The sequence below is a fragment of the Saccopteryx bilineata genome, chromosome 4 (genome assembly GCF_036850765.1).
Source record: "Saccopteryx bilineata isolate mSacBil1 chromosome 4, mSacBil1_pri_phased_curated, whole genome shotgun sequence".
Lineage (NCBI taxonomy): Eukaryota > Metazoa > Chordata > Mammalia > Chiroptera > Emballonuridae > Saccopteryx > Saccopteryx bilineata.
The window spans coordinates 174,198,303-174,211,482 of NC_089493.1; the positions used below are offsets into that span (position 1 = coordinate 174,198,303).

General features: G+C 50.1%; 1 protein-coding gene across 3 annotated transcripts in view; it reads right to left on the minus strand.

Annotated features, from left to right (window-relative positions):
* SH3TC2 (SH3 domain and tetratricopeptide repeats 2) overlaps positions 1–13,180 on the minus strand; it is a 78,507-nt gene that overhangs the window by 46,135 nt on the left and 19,192 nt on the right. Inside the window, exons 5-8 of one of the 3 annotated variants that reach the window (XM_066272949.1) lie at positions 11,538–11,681; positions 9,986–10,187; positions 9,141–9,214; positions 6,705–6,900 (exon numbers count right to left, since the gene is read on the minus strand). In XM_066272949.1, coding sequence (XP_066129046.1) covers positions 6,705–6,900; positions 9,141–9,214; positions 9,986–10,187; positions 11,538–11,681 — 616 coding nt within the window. Of the gene's footprint in view, positions 1–6,704; positions 6,901–9,140; positions 9,215–9,985; positions 10,209–11,537; positions 11,682–13,180 lie in introns of those variants that run through there. The other 2 variants (XM_066272948.1, XM_066272950.1) reach the window with 2 other exon arrangements.

The window sequence follows — 13,180 nt, forward strand, 5'->3', positions numbered from 1 at the left end:
TGGGAATCAGCATCAGAATGAGAGTAGGAAGGGGGATACTCTGGGTGGGGATCAGCATCAGGATGAGAGTAGGAAGGGGGATACTCTGGGTGGGGATCAGCATCAGAGGATGAGGGTAGGAAGGGGGATAGTCTGGGTGGGGATCAGCATCAGGATGAGAGTAGGAAGGTAGATACTCTGGGTGGGGATCAGCATCAGAGGATGAGAGTAGGAAGGGGGATATGCTGGGTGGGGATCAGCATCAGAGGATGAGAGTAGGAAGGGGGATACTCTGGGTGGGGATCAGAGGATGAGAGTAGGAAGGGGAATACTCTGGGTGGGGATCAGCATCAGAGGATGAGAGTAGGAAGGGGGATACTCTGGGTGGGGATCAGCATCAGAGGATGAGAATAGGAAGGGGATACTCTGGGTGGGGATCAGCATCAGAGGATGAGAGCAGGAAGGGGGATACTCTGGGTGGGGATCAGCATCAGAGGATGAGAGTAGGAAGGGGGATACTCTGGGTGGGGATCAGAGGATGAGAGTAGGAACGGGAATACTCTGGGTGGGGATCAGCATCAGAGGATGAGAGTAGGAAGGGGGATACTCTGGGTGGGGATCAGCATCAGAGGATGAGAATAGGAAGGGGATACTCTGGGTGGGGATCAGCATCAGAGGATGAGAGTAGGAAGGGGGATACTCTGGGTGGGGATCAGCATCAGAGGATGAGAGTAGGAAGGGGGATACTCTGGGTGGGGATCAGCATCAGAGGATGAGAGTAGGAAGGGGATACTCTGGGTGGGTATCAGCATCAGAGGATGAGAGTAGGAAGTGGGATACTCTGGGTGGGGATCAGCATCAGAGGATGAGAGTAGGAAGGGGGATACTCTGGGTGGGCATCAGGATGAGAGTAGGAAGGGGGATACTCTAGGTGGGGATCAGCATCAGGATTAGAGTAGGAAGGGGGATACTCTGGGTGGGGATCAGCATCAGAGGATGAGAGTAGGAAGGGGATACTCTGGGTGGGGATCAGCATCAGAGAATGAGAGTAGGAAGGGGGATACTCTGGGTGGGGATCAGCATCAGGATGAGAGTAGAAAGGGGGATACTCTGGGTGGGGATCAGCATCAGAGGATGAGAGTAGGAAGGGGGATACTCTAGGTGGGAATCAGCATCAGGATGAGAGTAGGAAGGGGGATACTCTGGGTGGGGATCGGCATCAGAGGATGAGAGTAGGAAGGGGGATACTCTGGGTGCGCATCAGAGGATGAGAGTAGGAAGGGGGATACTCTGGGGGGGATCAGAGGATGAGAGTAGGAAGGGGGATACTCTCAGTAGGGATCAGCATCAGAGGATGAGAGTAGGAAGGGGGATACTCTGGGTGGGGATCAGCATCAGAGGATGAGAGTAGGAAGGGGGATACTCTGGGTGGGGATCAGCATCAGAGGATGAGAGTAGGAAGGGGATACTCTGGGTGGGGATCAGCATCAGAGGATGAGAGTAGGAAGGGGGATACTCTGGGTGGGCATCAGGATGAGAGTAGGAAGGGGGATACTCTAGGTGGGGATCAGCATCAGGATTAGAGTAGGAAGGGGGATACTCTGGGTGGGAATCAGCATCAGGATGAGAGTAGGAAGGGGGATACTCTGGGTGGGGATCACCATCAGAGGATGAGAGTAGGAAGGGGATACTCTGGGTGGGGATCAGCATCAGAGAATGAGAGTAGGAAGGGGGATACTCTGGGTTGGGATCAGCATCAGGATGAGAGTAGAAAGGGGGATACTCTGGGTGGGGATCAGCATCAGAGGATGAGAGTAGGAAGGGGGATACTCTAGGTGGGAATCAGCATCAGGATGAGAGTAGGAAGGGGGATACTCTGGGTGGGCATCAGAGGATGAGAGTAGGAAGGGGGATACTCTGGGGGGGATCAGAGGATGAGAGTAGGAAGGGGGATACTCTGGGTGGGGATCAGAGGATGAGAGTAGGAAGGGGATACTCTGGGTGGGGATCAGCATCAGAAAATGAGAGTAGGAAGGGGGATACTCTGGGTGGGGATCAGCATCAGGATGAGAGTAGGAAGGGGGATACTCTGGGTGGGGATCAGCATCAGAGGATGAGAGTAGGAAGGTGATACTCTGGGTGGGGATCAGCATCAGAGGATGAGAGTAGGAAGGGGGATACTCTGGGTGGGGATCAGCATCAGAGGATGAGAGTAGGAAGGGGGATACTCTGGGTGGGGATCAGCATCAGAGGATGAGAGTAGGAAGGGTATACTCTGGGTGGGGATCAGCATCAGAGGATGAGAGTAGGAAGGGGGATACTCTGGGTGGGGATCAGCATCAGAGGATGAGAGTAGGAAGGGGGATACTCTGGGTGGGCATCAGGATGAGAGTAGGAAGGGGGATACTCTAGGTGGGGATCAGCATCAGGATTAGAGTAGGAAGGGGGATACTCTGGGTGGGAATCAGCATCAGGATGAGAGTAGGAAGGGGGATACTCTGGGTGGGGATCAGCATCAGAGGATGAGAGTAGGAAGGGGATACTCTGGGTGGGGATCAGCATCAGAGAATGAGAGTAGGAAGGGGGATACTCTGGCGGGGGATCAGCATCAGGATGAGAGTAGAAAGGGGGATACTCTGGGTGGGGATCAGCATCAGAGGATGAGAGTAGGAAGGGGGATACTCTAGGTGGGAATCAGCATCAGGATGAGAGTAGGAAGGGGGATACTCTGGGTGGGCATCAGAGGATGAGAGTAGGAAGGGGGATACTCTGGGGGGGATCAGAGGATGAGAGTAGGAAGGGGGATACTCTGGGTGGGGATCAGAGGATGAGAGTAGGAAGGGGATACTCTGGGTGGGGATCAGCATCAGAAGATGAGAGTAGGAAGGGGGATACTCTGGGTGGGGATCAGCATTAGGATGAGAGTAGGAAGGGGGATACTCTGGGTGGGGATCAGCATCAGGATGAGAGTAGGAAGGGGGATACTCTGGGTGGGGATCATCATCAGAGGATGAGAGTAGGAAGGTGATACTCTGGGTGGGGATCCGAGGATGAGAGTAGGAAGGGGATACTCTGGGTGGGGATCAGAGGATGAGAGTAGGAAGGGGGATACTCTGGGTGGGGATCAGCATCAGGATGAGAGTAGGAAGAGGGATACTCTGGGTGGGGATCGGCATCAGAGGATGAGAGTAGGAAGGGGGATACTCTGGGTGGGGATCAGCATCAGAGGATGAGAGTAGGAAGGGGGAAAGACCTTCTCGGTTATATCTAAAGATACTTTCCTTCTAAAACATGCACAACACAAACACACAGAGATCAATTTAAAAACAAACATTCTTTAAAAAGAGAAAAGGTGTGAGGTTCTGCCCCGAAGTCACTCTGGCCAAGGCAGAGACAGCATGACTGTCACAGTTATAAGAACGTGTCTTCCAGCTGCTGCTGCCTGTGAGGCTGAGGGACTGATGCTGAATTCTGTGCTCTGAGAAAGGGAACCCACAGATTTGCTCCCATGGGCAACAGGATCCCTTCCCATGTGTCATAGAGCAGAGTAAATGTGACTCAAAAAACAGCGTCTGAGAAATTTCACTTTCAATATACTGACAATTTAGTTGATGTAATTAATTAAGACATACATATTATATATATACATACATACGCATAAACTTTAAGGAGTAGTACTCCAGACAGGGAGGGAACATAAGGGAAGAGGGTGGAGACTTCAGCAAATGCTGGACCATCTTCACAAAGCAGATACCAAACAAACGTAGGCTAAGAGTGACACCCAGTGGCCACCTACTAGCATAGCACACTGGAATGATTTCTCAGACTTCTACAACCTGGCTGCTGCCTGTGTCCAAGGTGTTCTCCTGGGGTTTTCCTGACAGCTGTGCTTCAGAGACGTCTGTAATCTAGAGAGTGCTTTGTGAAGATAAACCTGTTCCCCTCTCCTCTCCTTCTTCTATCCCTCCCTGTCTCCCAGCTCAGTCTCCCCTTCCTTACTGAGTTGCAATCTCTGGTGCACACAGGTGACCAGGCGCAGGATAACAGACAATACTGTGAAAATGAGGACAAGGTCTCACGCCACCACTGCAATACAGGGGCCGATGTTCATCAGGGTGAGAGTGTATCCCTTACAACTAAGCAGCTAAAATGGGATAAATTTAGTGGTGCTGTGTTACTGTCATTGGGGGCAAGATGTGAGGTGAAGTCTAAATATAATTTATGAAACCTGACATCTGCCCATGATCTCTTATTAGAACTGTCTCTCAAAGGTTACCACCCACAGTGGTAACAGCAATAATAAGTGCTAATACATATTCATCACACACACACACACACACACACAGTGTCAGGTTCCATCCTAAGTACTTTACTTGTATTAGCTCATTTCCGCTCATAACAACCCTATAGGGCAGGAGTCACCAAACTTTTTACACAGGGGGCCAGTTCACTGTCCCTCATGTCCCTCAGACTGTTGGAGGGCCAGACTATAAAAAAAACTATGAACAAATCCCTATGCACACTGCACATATCTTATTTTAAAGGAAAAAAACAAAACGGGAACAAATACAATATTTAAAATAAAGAACAAGTAAATTTAAATCAACAAACTGACCAGTATTTCAATGGGAACTATGCTCCTCTCACTGACCACCAATGAAAGAGGTACCCCTTCCGGAAGTGCGGTGGGGGCCGCATAAATGGCCTCAGAGGGCCGCATGCGGCCCGAGGGCCATAGTTTGGGGACCCCTGCTATAGGGAAATGTGAATGTTGTAAGCATTTTACAGAAGACACAACTCAGGCACAGAGAGACAAAGTAACACAACCAGAGTCAGAGCAGGTAGGCCAACGGAGACACAGGAACCTGGCCATAAAATGCCCTTTCCGGCAGCTTGGCTCTGAAATTCTTGATTACTAAACTACACTAACTCCCATGACCAGTGACCTCTCAATGACCAGTGACCTTCTAGTGATCAATTCCAAAGGCCTTCGACAGTGTAATGCACCCCAGCCCCTGTGGCTGGTCCTTCCCTCCCAGCGGGCCCCTCTGTCCCCTCTGCTACATTCCCCTGCTCCTGCAGGGCTCTTCCCCAGCAAGGCTGTTCTCTTTCCTAGGCCCCTCTTTCTCCAGGACCCCGGTTGCAGCACACATTGGACTTAATGCCAGGATTCTGGGGTTCCAGACCCAAAGCCCTGAGTCCAGCCCTTCCACCCTGCTCCTCGCTTCCCCCACGCCTGAACGAGGTGCTCTGAGCAGTAGTCTCACCTTGGCCGCACCCCGATCCCACCTGCAGAGCTTCCACAACCATTGCTTCCCAGACCCACAAGGTAGACCCTCTAAGGGTTGAACACAGCTGGTCCTTTGCAGGGTCCTCTCCTCTCCAGCACCCCTGCCCCTCCCCCAGAGCCACCAGTCGTCTCACTGGTCTAGGCACCTGGTCCTCCCTCGCCCATGCATACCTCACCCAAAGCCAAGGTCAGCGTCCCAGAGAGAAATTCCAGCTGCATAACATCCCAGTGCTTAGACACACTCAGCAGCTCCCCATTCTCTGCCAGGCGACGGACAGGCCCTGGCACGGGTATTTTGGGTCTCCATCATGGCCTGTTAATCCTTTGCTACATTAGTGCCCTCCTCGTAACCTGCCCCCCACCCAAAGGATGAGTCACCCCTCAACACCCCCGCACTCCCCACCTGTCATCTCCTCTCCCTGTTTACACCTGTTGAAATGCCTTACGTCGTGCAGAACTGAACTCAAATGTCACCTTGTTCATGCAAGTTCTCCCTGTACGCTTTTCGTCCTTACAAACCCCCACAGCACTCCATCCCCCGCCAGGAGTTCAGCGAGTGGCCTTTCTTGTTTAGAGTTACTTGGGTTCCTGCATTTCTGTGGAGGGAAAATGACCTTCTGTCTCCTCTCCCTACAAAAGGCAGAGTTTGAAGAGAGCTCTGCCTTTGGGCCACTCTCCTCAGCGGCTCTTTCCCACAAGGGGAGGGATGCCAGCCGGAGTGCTCGGAGCCCGAGACATCCGGTGGGCCACGTTTTCCTGGCGTGGAGGTCAAGAGTGTGTCAGTGTTAGCAGCCAACTCAGCGACCCCTGGGCCCAGGCTCCCTGTCCTTTGCTACCGCCATGCAGGAAGCCGGCCCAGGAAAGCTGGGCAGTTCTCGTGAGCTCTGGCCCTCTGAGACAGTGGTGGGGCAGGCTGGCCGTCTGTGCCTCAGAACCAGCCGTCTGGGCTCCAGGCAGAAAAGAGCAGAAGACGCACTCTAGCATCCTGGCCAATGCCGACATCACACAGTAAGCTTTCAGCAGACAGACCTGCCTGGGAGGGACGCTCCATTGACTACGCGGCAATCTGCAGGCCCCTGCGTGGGCACCTCTCTTGAAAGGACCCCTTGATTTGATTGCATGAGTGGCAGAATCCAAGGACCAACACTCCCGCCTCAGTGCCCAGCAGCAGGCCTTTCTCCTGGGGTGCACTTCTCGTTGCTCAGGGGAAAGCCTCGGAGACCACCTGCGGGAAGGACCTGAACTGACTCCTCCCCCATCACGCTTCCCCTCCTTCCAGTCATTGCTGAGTCAGCCGGGCTGTCAGAACACGCTGCGCTGGCTCCCTGCTACCAGGGAACCCCAGGCTCCTCTGCAAACCCGCTCACAAGGGGGTGGGCCTCCTGAGGGAGGCACCCCGCTCCCAGACAGCCTGGAGGGTCTCTGTCACACTCACATGGGGGAGTAAGAATCAGGATCTATGCTCCGGGTGGGGACGAAGCCCACTTCTCCCGAGCACACCGACTTCCCGATGAACCACTGGAGCCCAGGCACGAGGAAGCCGACGATCTCCACGCTCTCTCCGCAGCAGAGGCTCAGCTCGTCCTTGTCTTCCCTCTCGCGGTCCTCCCTGGCCTTGCATTTTCCTCTGCCTGCGGGGGTAGCACACAGGCCAGCTCAGTGGGGCAGAAAGGCGGGGCCTCCCACCGGCTTTCAGTGTAATACTAAAGGAGAGGTTCTCACACTTCAGAAGGTCAGACACAGTAAATTCCCCCCCCAAAAAAAATTAATTTGCAGGAATGACATAGAACAGTGGTCGGCAAACTCATTAGTCAACAGAGCCAAATATCAACAGTACAATGATTGAAATTTCTTTTGAGAGCCAAATTTTTTAAACTTAAACTATATAGGCAGGTACATTCCTTATCGAGGTAGCGCCTGCACATAGTATTTTGTGGAAGAGCCACACTCAAGGGGCCAATGAGCCGCAGTTTGCCAACCAGGAACATAGGGTAATTGTCCATTCATTTTGCCAAACTCGGACATTCGATACAAGGAACTACCAACCACTTTCACCATCATTTTATTTTTTTTTAAAGATGTTTGAACATATGTAGGAATGCTAAGCCCAGAGTACTGAACATAACTTCAAACTGAGTAAGTTAGCTCATGGAAAACTGGAGAGCTCACTATCTTGCCCTACACAACTTCATTTGCCATTATCATGAAAACACTTTGCCGTGGTTGGCACAGACCCACAGACCAGGGTGAGAACCACTGTAGGATTTCTTCATCTCCTTGGGCCACTGTGACCCTCAGTCTCCCCAGCTGTAAAATGGGGATGGATACCTGTCTCTCTCTATCTCTTTCTTTTTAGCAAGAAAAAGAGAGACAGAGACAGACAGGAAAGCAGAGAATGTCCATCTCTAATAAATATTAGAGTCAAAGAGTCACCGTGACTGTTACAAGGCAACCCTCAATAAATGTTAGCCTCACGTCACTGGTAAACAGAGAACTGCTGATGACCCAAAGGGATCCTGAAGTCTCCCCTTCCGTCCGCAGTTGTTATCCAGCTTGATAAATTACCCGGCTAGGGTCTAGTCCTGACATACTTACAAGCATTGAACTGTCCAGTTTACAAAGCACCATCTTCTCAGACCTTTCCAGGAGCCCCAGAGTGACGGTCACTGTCCTCTTTACAGATTAGATTATAGATTAGAAAGTGGGAGGACAGAGAGGGCATGTGATTTGTCCAAGGAACTATGTGTAACAAAGCTGAGGCTCTCGACGGCTGGCATCCCTTCTTCCTAAGCTCTCCTGTGACTGAGACAATGGTTTTCTATGGGCCTTGGGTTTCCAGATTTGCTTTCGCTCATCTGCTAAAGCTATTGGCTTTTTCCTGACATTTTTGGTCAAGTTTCCGCTGATCGTGTCTTCAAGATCAGAAATCCCCACCCCTTTGTGTGTTTTATGGTAAAACCTGCTAATGAGAAGTTGCAGCATAGCGCAGGCACATGAATTGGCCGAGGTCACACTGGTGTTAAGTTGTGGGGTCAGAATTTGAACCCAGAACAGACGTCACAGCCCCATGTCCCTAACTACAAGGCCACACTGCCTCAGATAACAAAAAATCTTGTGTATGGTCTACTGCTGATTAGACTTAATATCTATATTCCATGATTCTTCTTTTTTCTTTTTTCTTGAATGTTATTTGGGCTTAGAACTTACAAAATTTATCTTTGTGCTGGTGGTGAGGGGGCCCAAAGGATGAAGATGAAAGGATTGTATAGCCTAGATATCTAGAAACCATTAGTTTATTATCCACTAGATACATGTAGACTTACAAATATATGCATATGTGTATGTGTGTGTGTACATATTCGCAGATATACACATACAGAGAGACACTGCCTAAAATGTATGTGTATGTATGTGTGTATTTCATTCATTTATTAAATATATTTACAAGGTACTCGCTATGTGTCAGGCATTCTTACTTACCCTTCCTACATTGAAGATTAATTTCACAAGACCCTAAGGGAAATTAGAAACTTTCTGACCAGAGATTGGAAACAGGCAGCCCGCTTTCCCCTCCCCCCACATATCTTTAAATCCCTGTGGTCCCTGCTTTTCCCTAACATCTTCCACCTGGGCCCTCACGCACTGGGTGTTCTGCGGGCTCCTGCAGGCACGTGTGTCTGCAGCCCTGCACTGAGACCTCCATCTCACCGGCAGGAAAACCCACGTGTGCCGACAGTACCCGGCACCCCCCAGCCCAGTCAGTAGCTGAGCCAGGACAGGAATTCAGATCAGCAGACTCCAAGCCTGAAGACAAATTAGGAGGCGAGGCAACGTTATCTCCCTCACGGTGCTTTCTTCAACCCAGCCGTACCAATCTGGTAGGAGCCCATCCAGTCCCCCTTCCTGGGAAGGCTGCAGCTTCCTGGGTAATTCCTTAGGAACCATCTGCCAATGGAAACACAGGGTTTGCAAACATGGAGCTCAAAAAATTAGAACAGTGAGCCATGTAGCCCATGAAAGTAACAGTGATGGTACTGATGATGATTAGGGCTATTGTTGGGACTCAGTGTGACGCTGGCCGGCATTTACTGAGAACTTACTTCATACGGGGGCACCGTGAGAAGGGGGTCTGGCCAGCCTGGCGTGCGTGCAGACTCCCCAATTCATTTGTCAGTTAAATCACTAACAAAGGACCCCTTTCCGTTCTCACTGTCAGAGCCTCGGCCAGAGCCACACACAGGCCCACGGCCTGGGCCATGTGCATTGTTCACAGTGTGGGTTTGAGCTTACAGTATCTTCCGGCAAGGATAATCACATTTTAGTGTGAAAAACATCCCCTTATATACAATGCTGGTTCCTGAATCCAACCCAAAAGCATCTGAGGAGGGCCAGGGGGTCTGAATTTGTAGTAAAATGCCTGGGTTAATTATAACACAAATCAATGTTCCCCAGTCCCTACACTGAGAAACACTACATTGGGGACCAGGTGGTATATTACCTCTTAGGTACAATACCCATCTAAAATTTAGAGTTGTCTCCAATTTCATCAATTTGGAAACTGCTTAAAAAAATATAACAGAAGAGGAAAAGCCAGCCAGGTTTTGCTCCCTGCCTGGCACCATGATGCCCACACCTGCAGGCGTGCCAACTCTGTCCCGCACAGACAGACCTCAGCCTGCTCTGGGACCCTCTCCCAGGGGCCCGGTGGCTACTCACTGGTGGAAAGGGAGAGGCAGAGGCTCCAGGGCTGACGCCGGCACCAGGCCCCGCTGAGCCGTCACCAGGGACGTGCCTTCCCACTCGGACCCGCCTTCAGCTGTCTTCACGGAGATTAACTCATCCTCGCAGAGCGTCAAACAGTCCCCTTCCTTCTCAGCTGGGGGAGCCACGGCGCCCATGGCTCTGCAGAAGAAGTGGCCTGTGGACAATGAGAAAAGCCCTTCCAAGGGGTGGCAGCCAGTGAAAGGGGTCATCACACAACGGAACGTTTCCGTCCGTGGCCCTGACACTTTTCTTCCTGGGAGAAAAGTACGCCATCGGTCAGGGTGGTGGGGGACAAGGGGGTATCACAGGAGGCCCTTGTGATCCCCGGAAAACTGGTACCACTCAAAGGCAATTCCCTTCAAATAGACACCAAAATTTATGAGGTATTCATGAGACTAAGATTTAATTGGAACTTCCCCTTGCAAAAGAATAAAACAAAGACTGATGAGAAGTTACCATTGCAACCTCACGCATAATCTTAGGGTCAACAAAGGATACCATATTTCCCTATGTATAAGACACTTCCATGTATAAGACACACCTTAATTTTGGGGCCCGAAATTTGAAAAAAAAAGTTATTGAACTCAAGTTTTATTCATCATAAAATTTATACAACTCCTCATCACTGTCAAAAACTCCCATCCATTAGCTTGTCCTCATCTGTGTCTGATGATAAATCACTGTCTTCAACACAAAAACAAGTGTGAAAAAGTGGGAAATGCAAGTTAAAAAAAATCTACAACCACTCTTTAAGATGCACGCAGTTTTTAGACCCCAAATTTTTCGAAAAAAAGGTGCGTCTTATACATGAGGAAATATGGTACATTGCACTGATTTGGATTAATATTATTTCTCCAGGTAAATTTTATAATGGCACAGTCAAAATTCTTTTCTTCTTACAGGATTTATAAAACACAGTCATAGAGAAAATCATTTTGCAATAGATTCTACGCAAATTAGCTCTCTAATGTGTCTGTGACGTCATCCCTTATTGACCAGTCAGACGTGGCCCTGATCAGATCCTTCCTTGGCAACGGGCGATGGGAGCCTCCAGCAGTTCCCCCACGTCCGTTACCTTGATCTCATGAAACCTTTTAGGTTTGGCAAGATTTACAGTTTTATTTTACGATCAAACTATGCCAGATGTTTGGAAAAGTGATTCTCAAACTTGGATCCACATTGGAATTACCCGGGCAACTTTCAAAATATACCAGTGCCTGGATCCCCACCTCTGGGGATTTAACTGGCCTGGGGCATCTTCTGAAAACTCGCCAGTGGGGTCCAACATCAGGCAGTCAGTGAGACTGGCCAGCAGAGCTGGCTGTTCACGTGATGTCAGTGGTAAACCGAGAGAGGTATTTGGCGTAATATTATAATAGGTGGGTTCCTTTGTGAATATTATCACGTTTGAATGGTTTTTGTCTCCTTTGGAACCTGATTATTTCAGGGACCTCGACAATAAACACCCAGCTCAGACCCCGCCCCCACGCCTCCCCACGCTCACCTTCCTGCGTCAGGAGCGCCAGGTACAGGTTTCCCAGGTGCTTATCGTCCACCGACACGTGGATCTCCGTATCCTCCACCAGCCCGTGGTTGAGCCAGTACTTGTGGTCAAAGAGAAGATGCTCCAGGCACGTGGACACGTAGCCTGAGAAGTCAAGCCACCGAGGTTTGGAAACAGCAAGAGTACTGCCGTTAGCGGAGCCCAGAGCAAGGCGGGCGAGCTTCCCGAAAATGCTCTCCCGGGCTCTGTCCCCAGCTTGTCCCCATTTAACCGGGAATAGAAGAGCACAGGATGGGTAGCTTAGAACTTTCCAGAATGAATGGATTCTTGTCAGTGATTGTTGGCAAATATTTGGTATTTTCAAGGAGATTTATTTACCATTTGCAACATTTTTATGGGTTTCCATAAATGCATAATGAGGTGACCAAACCCCATGGCCTTTTTCAGATTCATTTATGGAGGACTCTCTAAGATGACAACGTTGATGCTGGGGGTTCCTGGCTCTCCTTCTCAGTTCTCCCACCCAAGGCCCCACCGCTGTACCCCTGATGAGGCTGAGGCTGGGTCAGGGATTCTCCAGGGCCCACAAAGCAGTCAGAATTTACTTCAATGTCCCCACTGGGACTCTGTGCCTCACCTGTGCTCAGTGAGCTCTCCTTTGTTAAAATCAGACTAGAAACTAGGCAAACTGTGCAATTCTAACAATTAGAGTATTTTAAATATTCTAATAAATGTGAAGTATTTGCATTAAAATTTTGCTTCTTTTGAGACTTCCTCTTTTCTTAAGTGGCCAACCTGTCCCTTTCCATTCTGACTCTGCTGTGTCCTGACATGGGCCCTTGTGTATCTCCTTTAACTGTGCTTCTCGTACTGTAACGTGCACCCAGGGCACTGGGGAGTTTATCGAAATGCAGGTGCTGCTGAGGCGGCCCAGGGTGGGGCCTGAGCGTCCATCCTTCTAAGGTGTCCACGTGATGCCCACACTGCTGGTCCGCAGAGCGCACTTTGAATAGTGAACATCTCTCCTGGTCACAGAAGGAGCCGTGGGATGTAGAAAGCAGAAAAACCACACCGACTATAACGGATGCTATATCTTCGGGCTTGAGTCCCTGCACAAGGCTGCTTCCTACGCCAGTCTGCATGGAGCCCAGCATTTTCCGGGATGTGTTTAATGTGTGTCAACTCCAGTGGCCGCCTCTTGCTTCACCTGACTTTGCTTTGCAGCTTAACTACCCCTTCGCGAGTTCTTCTCCATGGAGAAGGCAGGGGGACCACCTCCCACCACTGCAGACCTGGTGCTGTGCCCGACATCCCCCTTTCCCTTCTAGAACACCCTGCACCCGAGGCCCCATCAGCAGGTAACTCCTCCCTCTCTTTCTTTGGCTCTTTTCCAGAAACATGGAATAAAATATCCGGAACTTTGCTATTTTAAGCAGCTACTTTGATCTTATTCAAAACTGGTTCCTTTTTTTTTTAGACCACCAAGTTCATGTCTATCTCGGGACTTTGAAGTTAGCCTTGACCAATAACTATTTGCCAACTGATTGATCGTCTAACAAAAGAGTCTCCCCCGAGTGCAGAGATGTGTTGCACAGGGCATTTTAGGGTAAGAGTTCAGATTTGTTTTAGATGTAGTTCCTGTG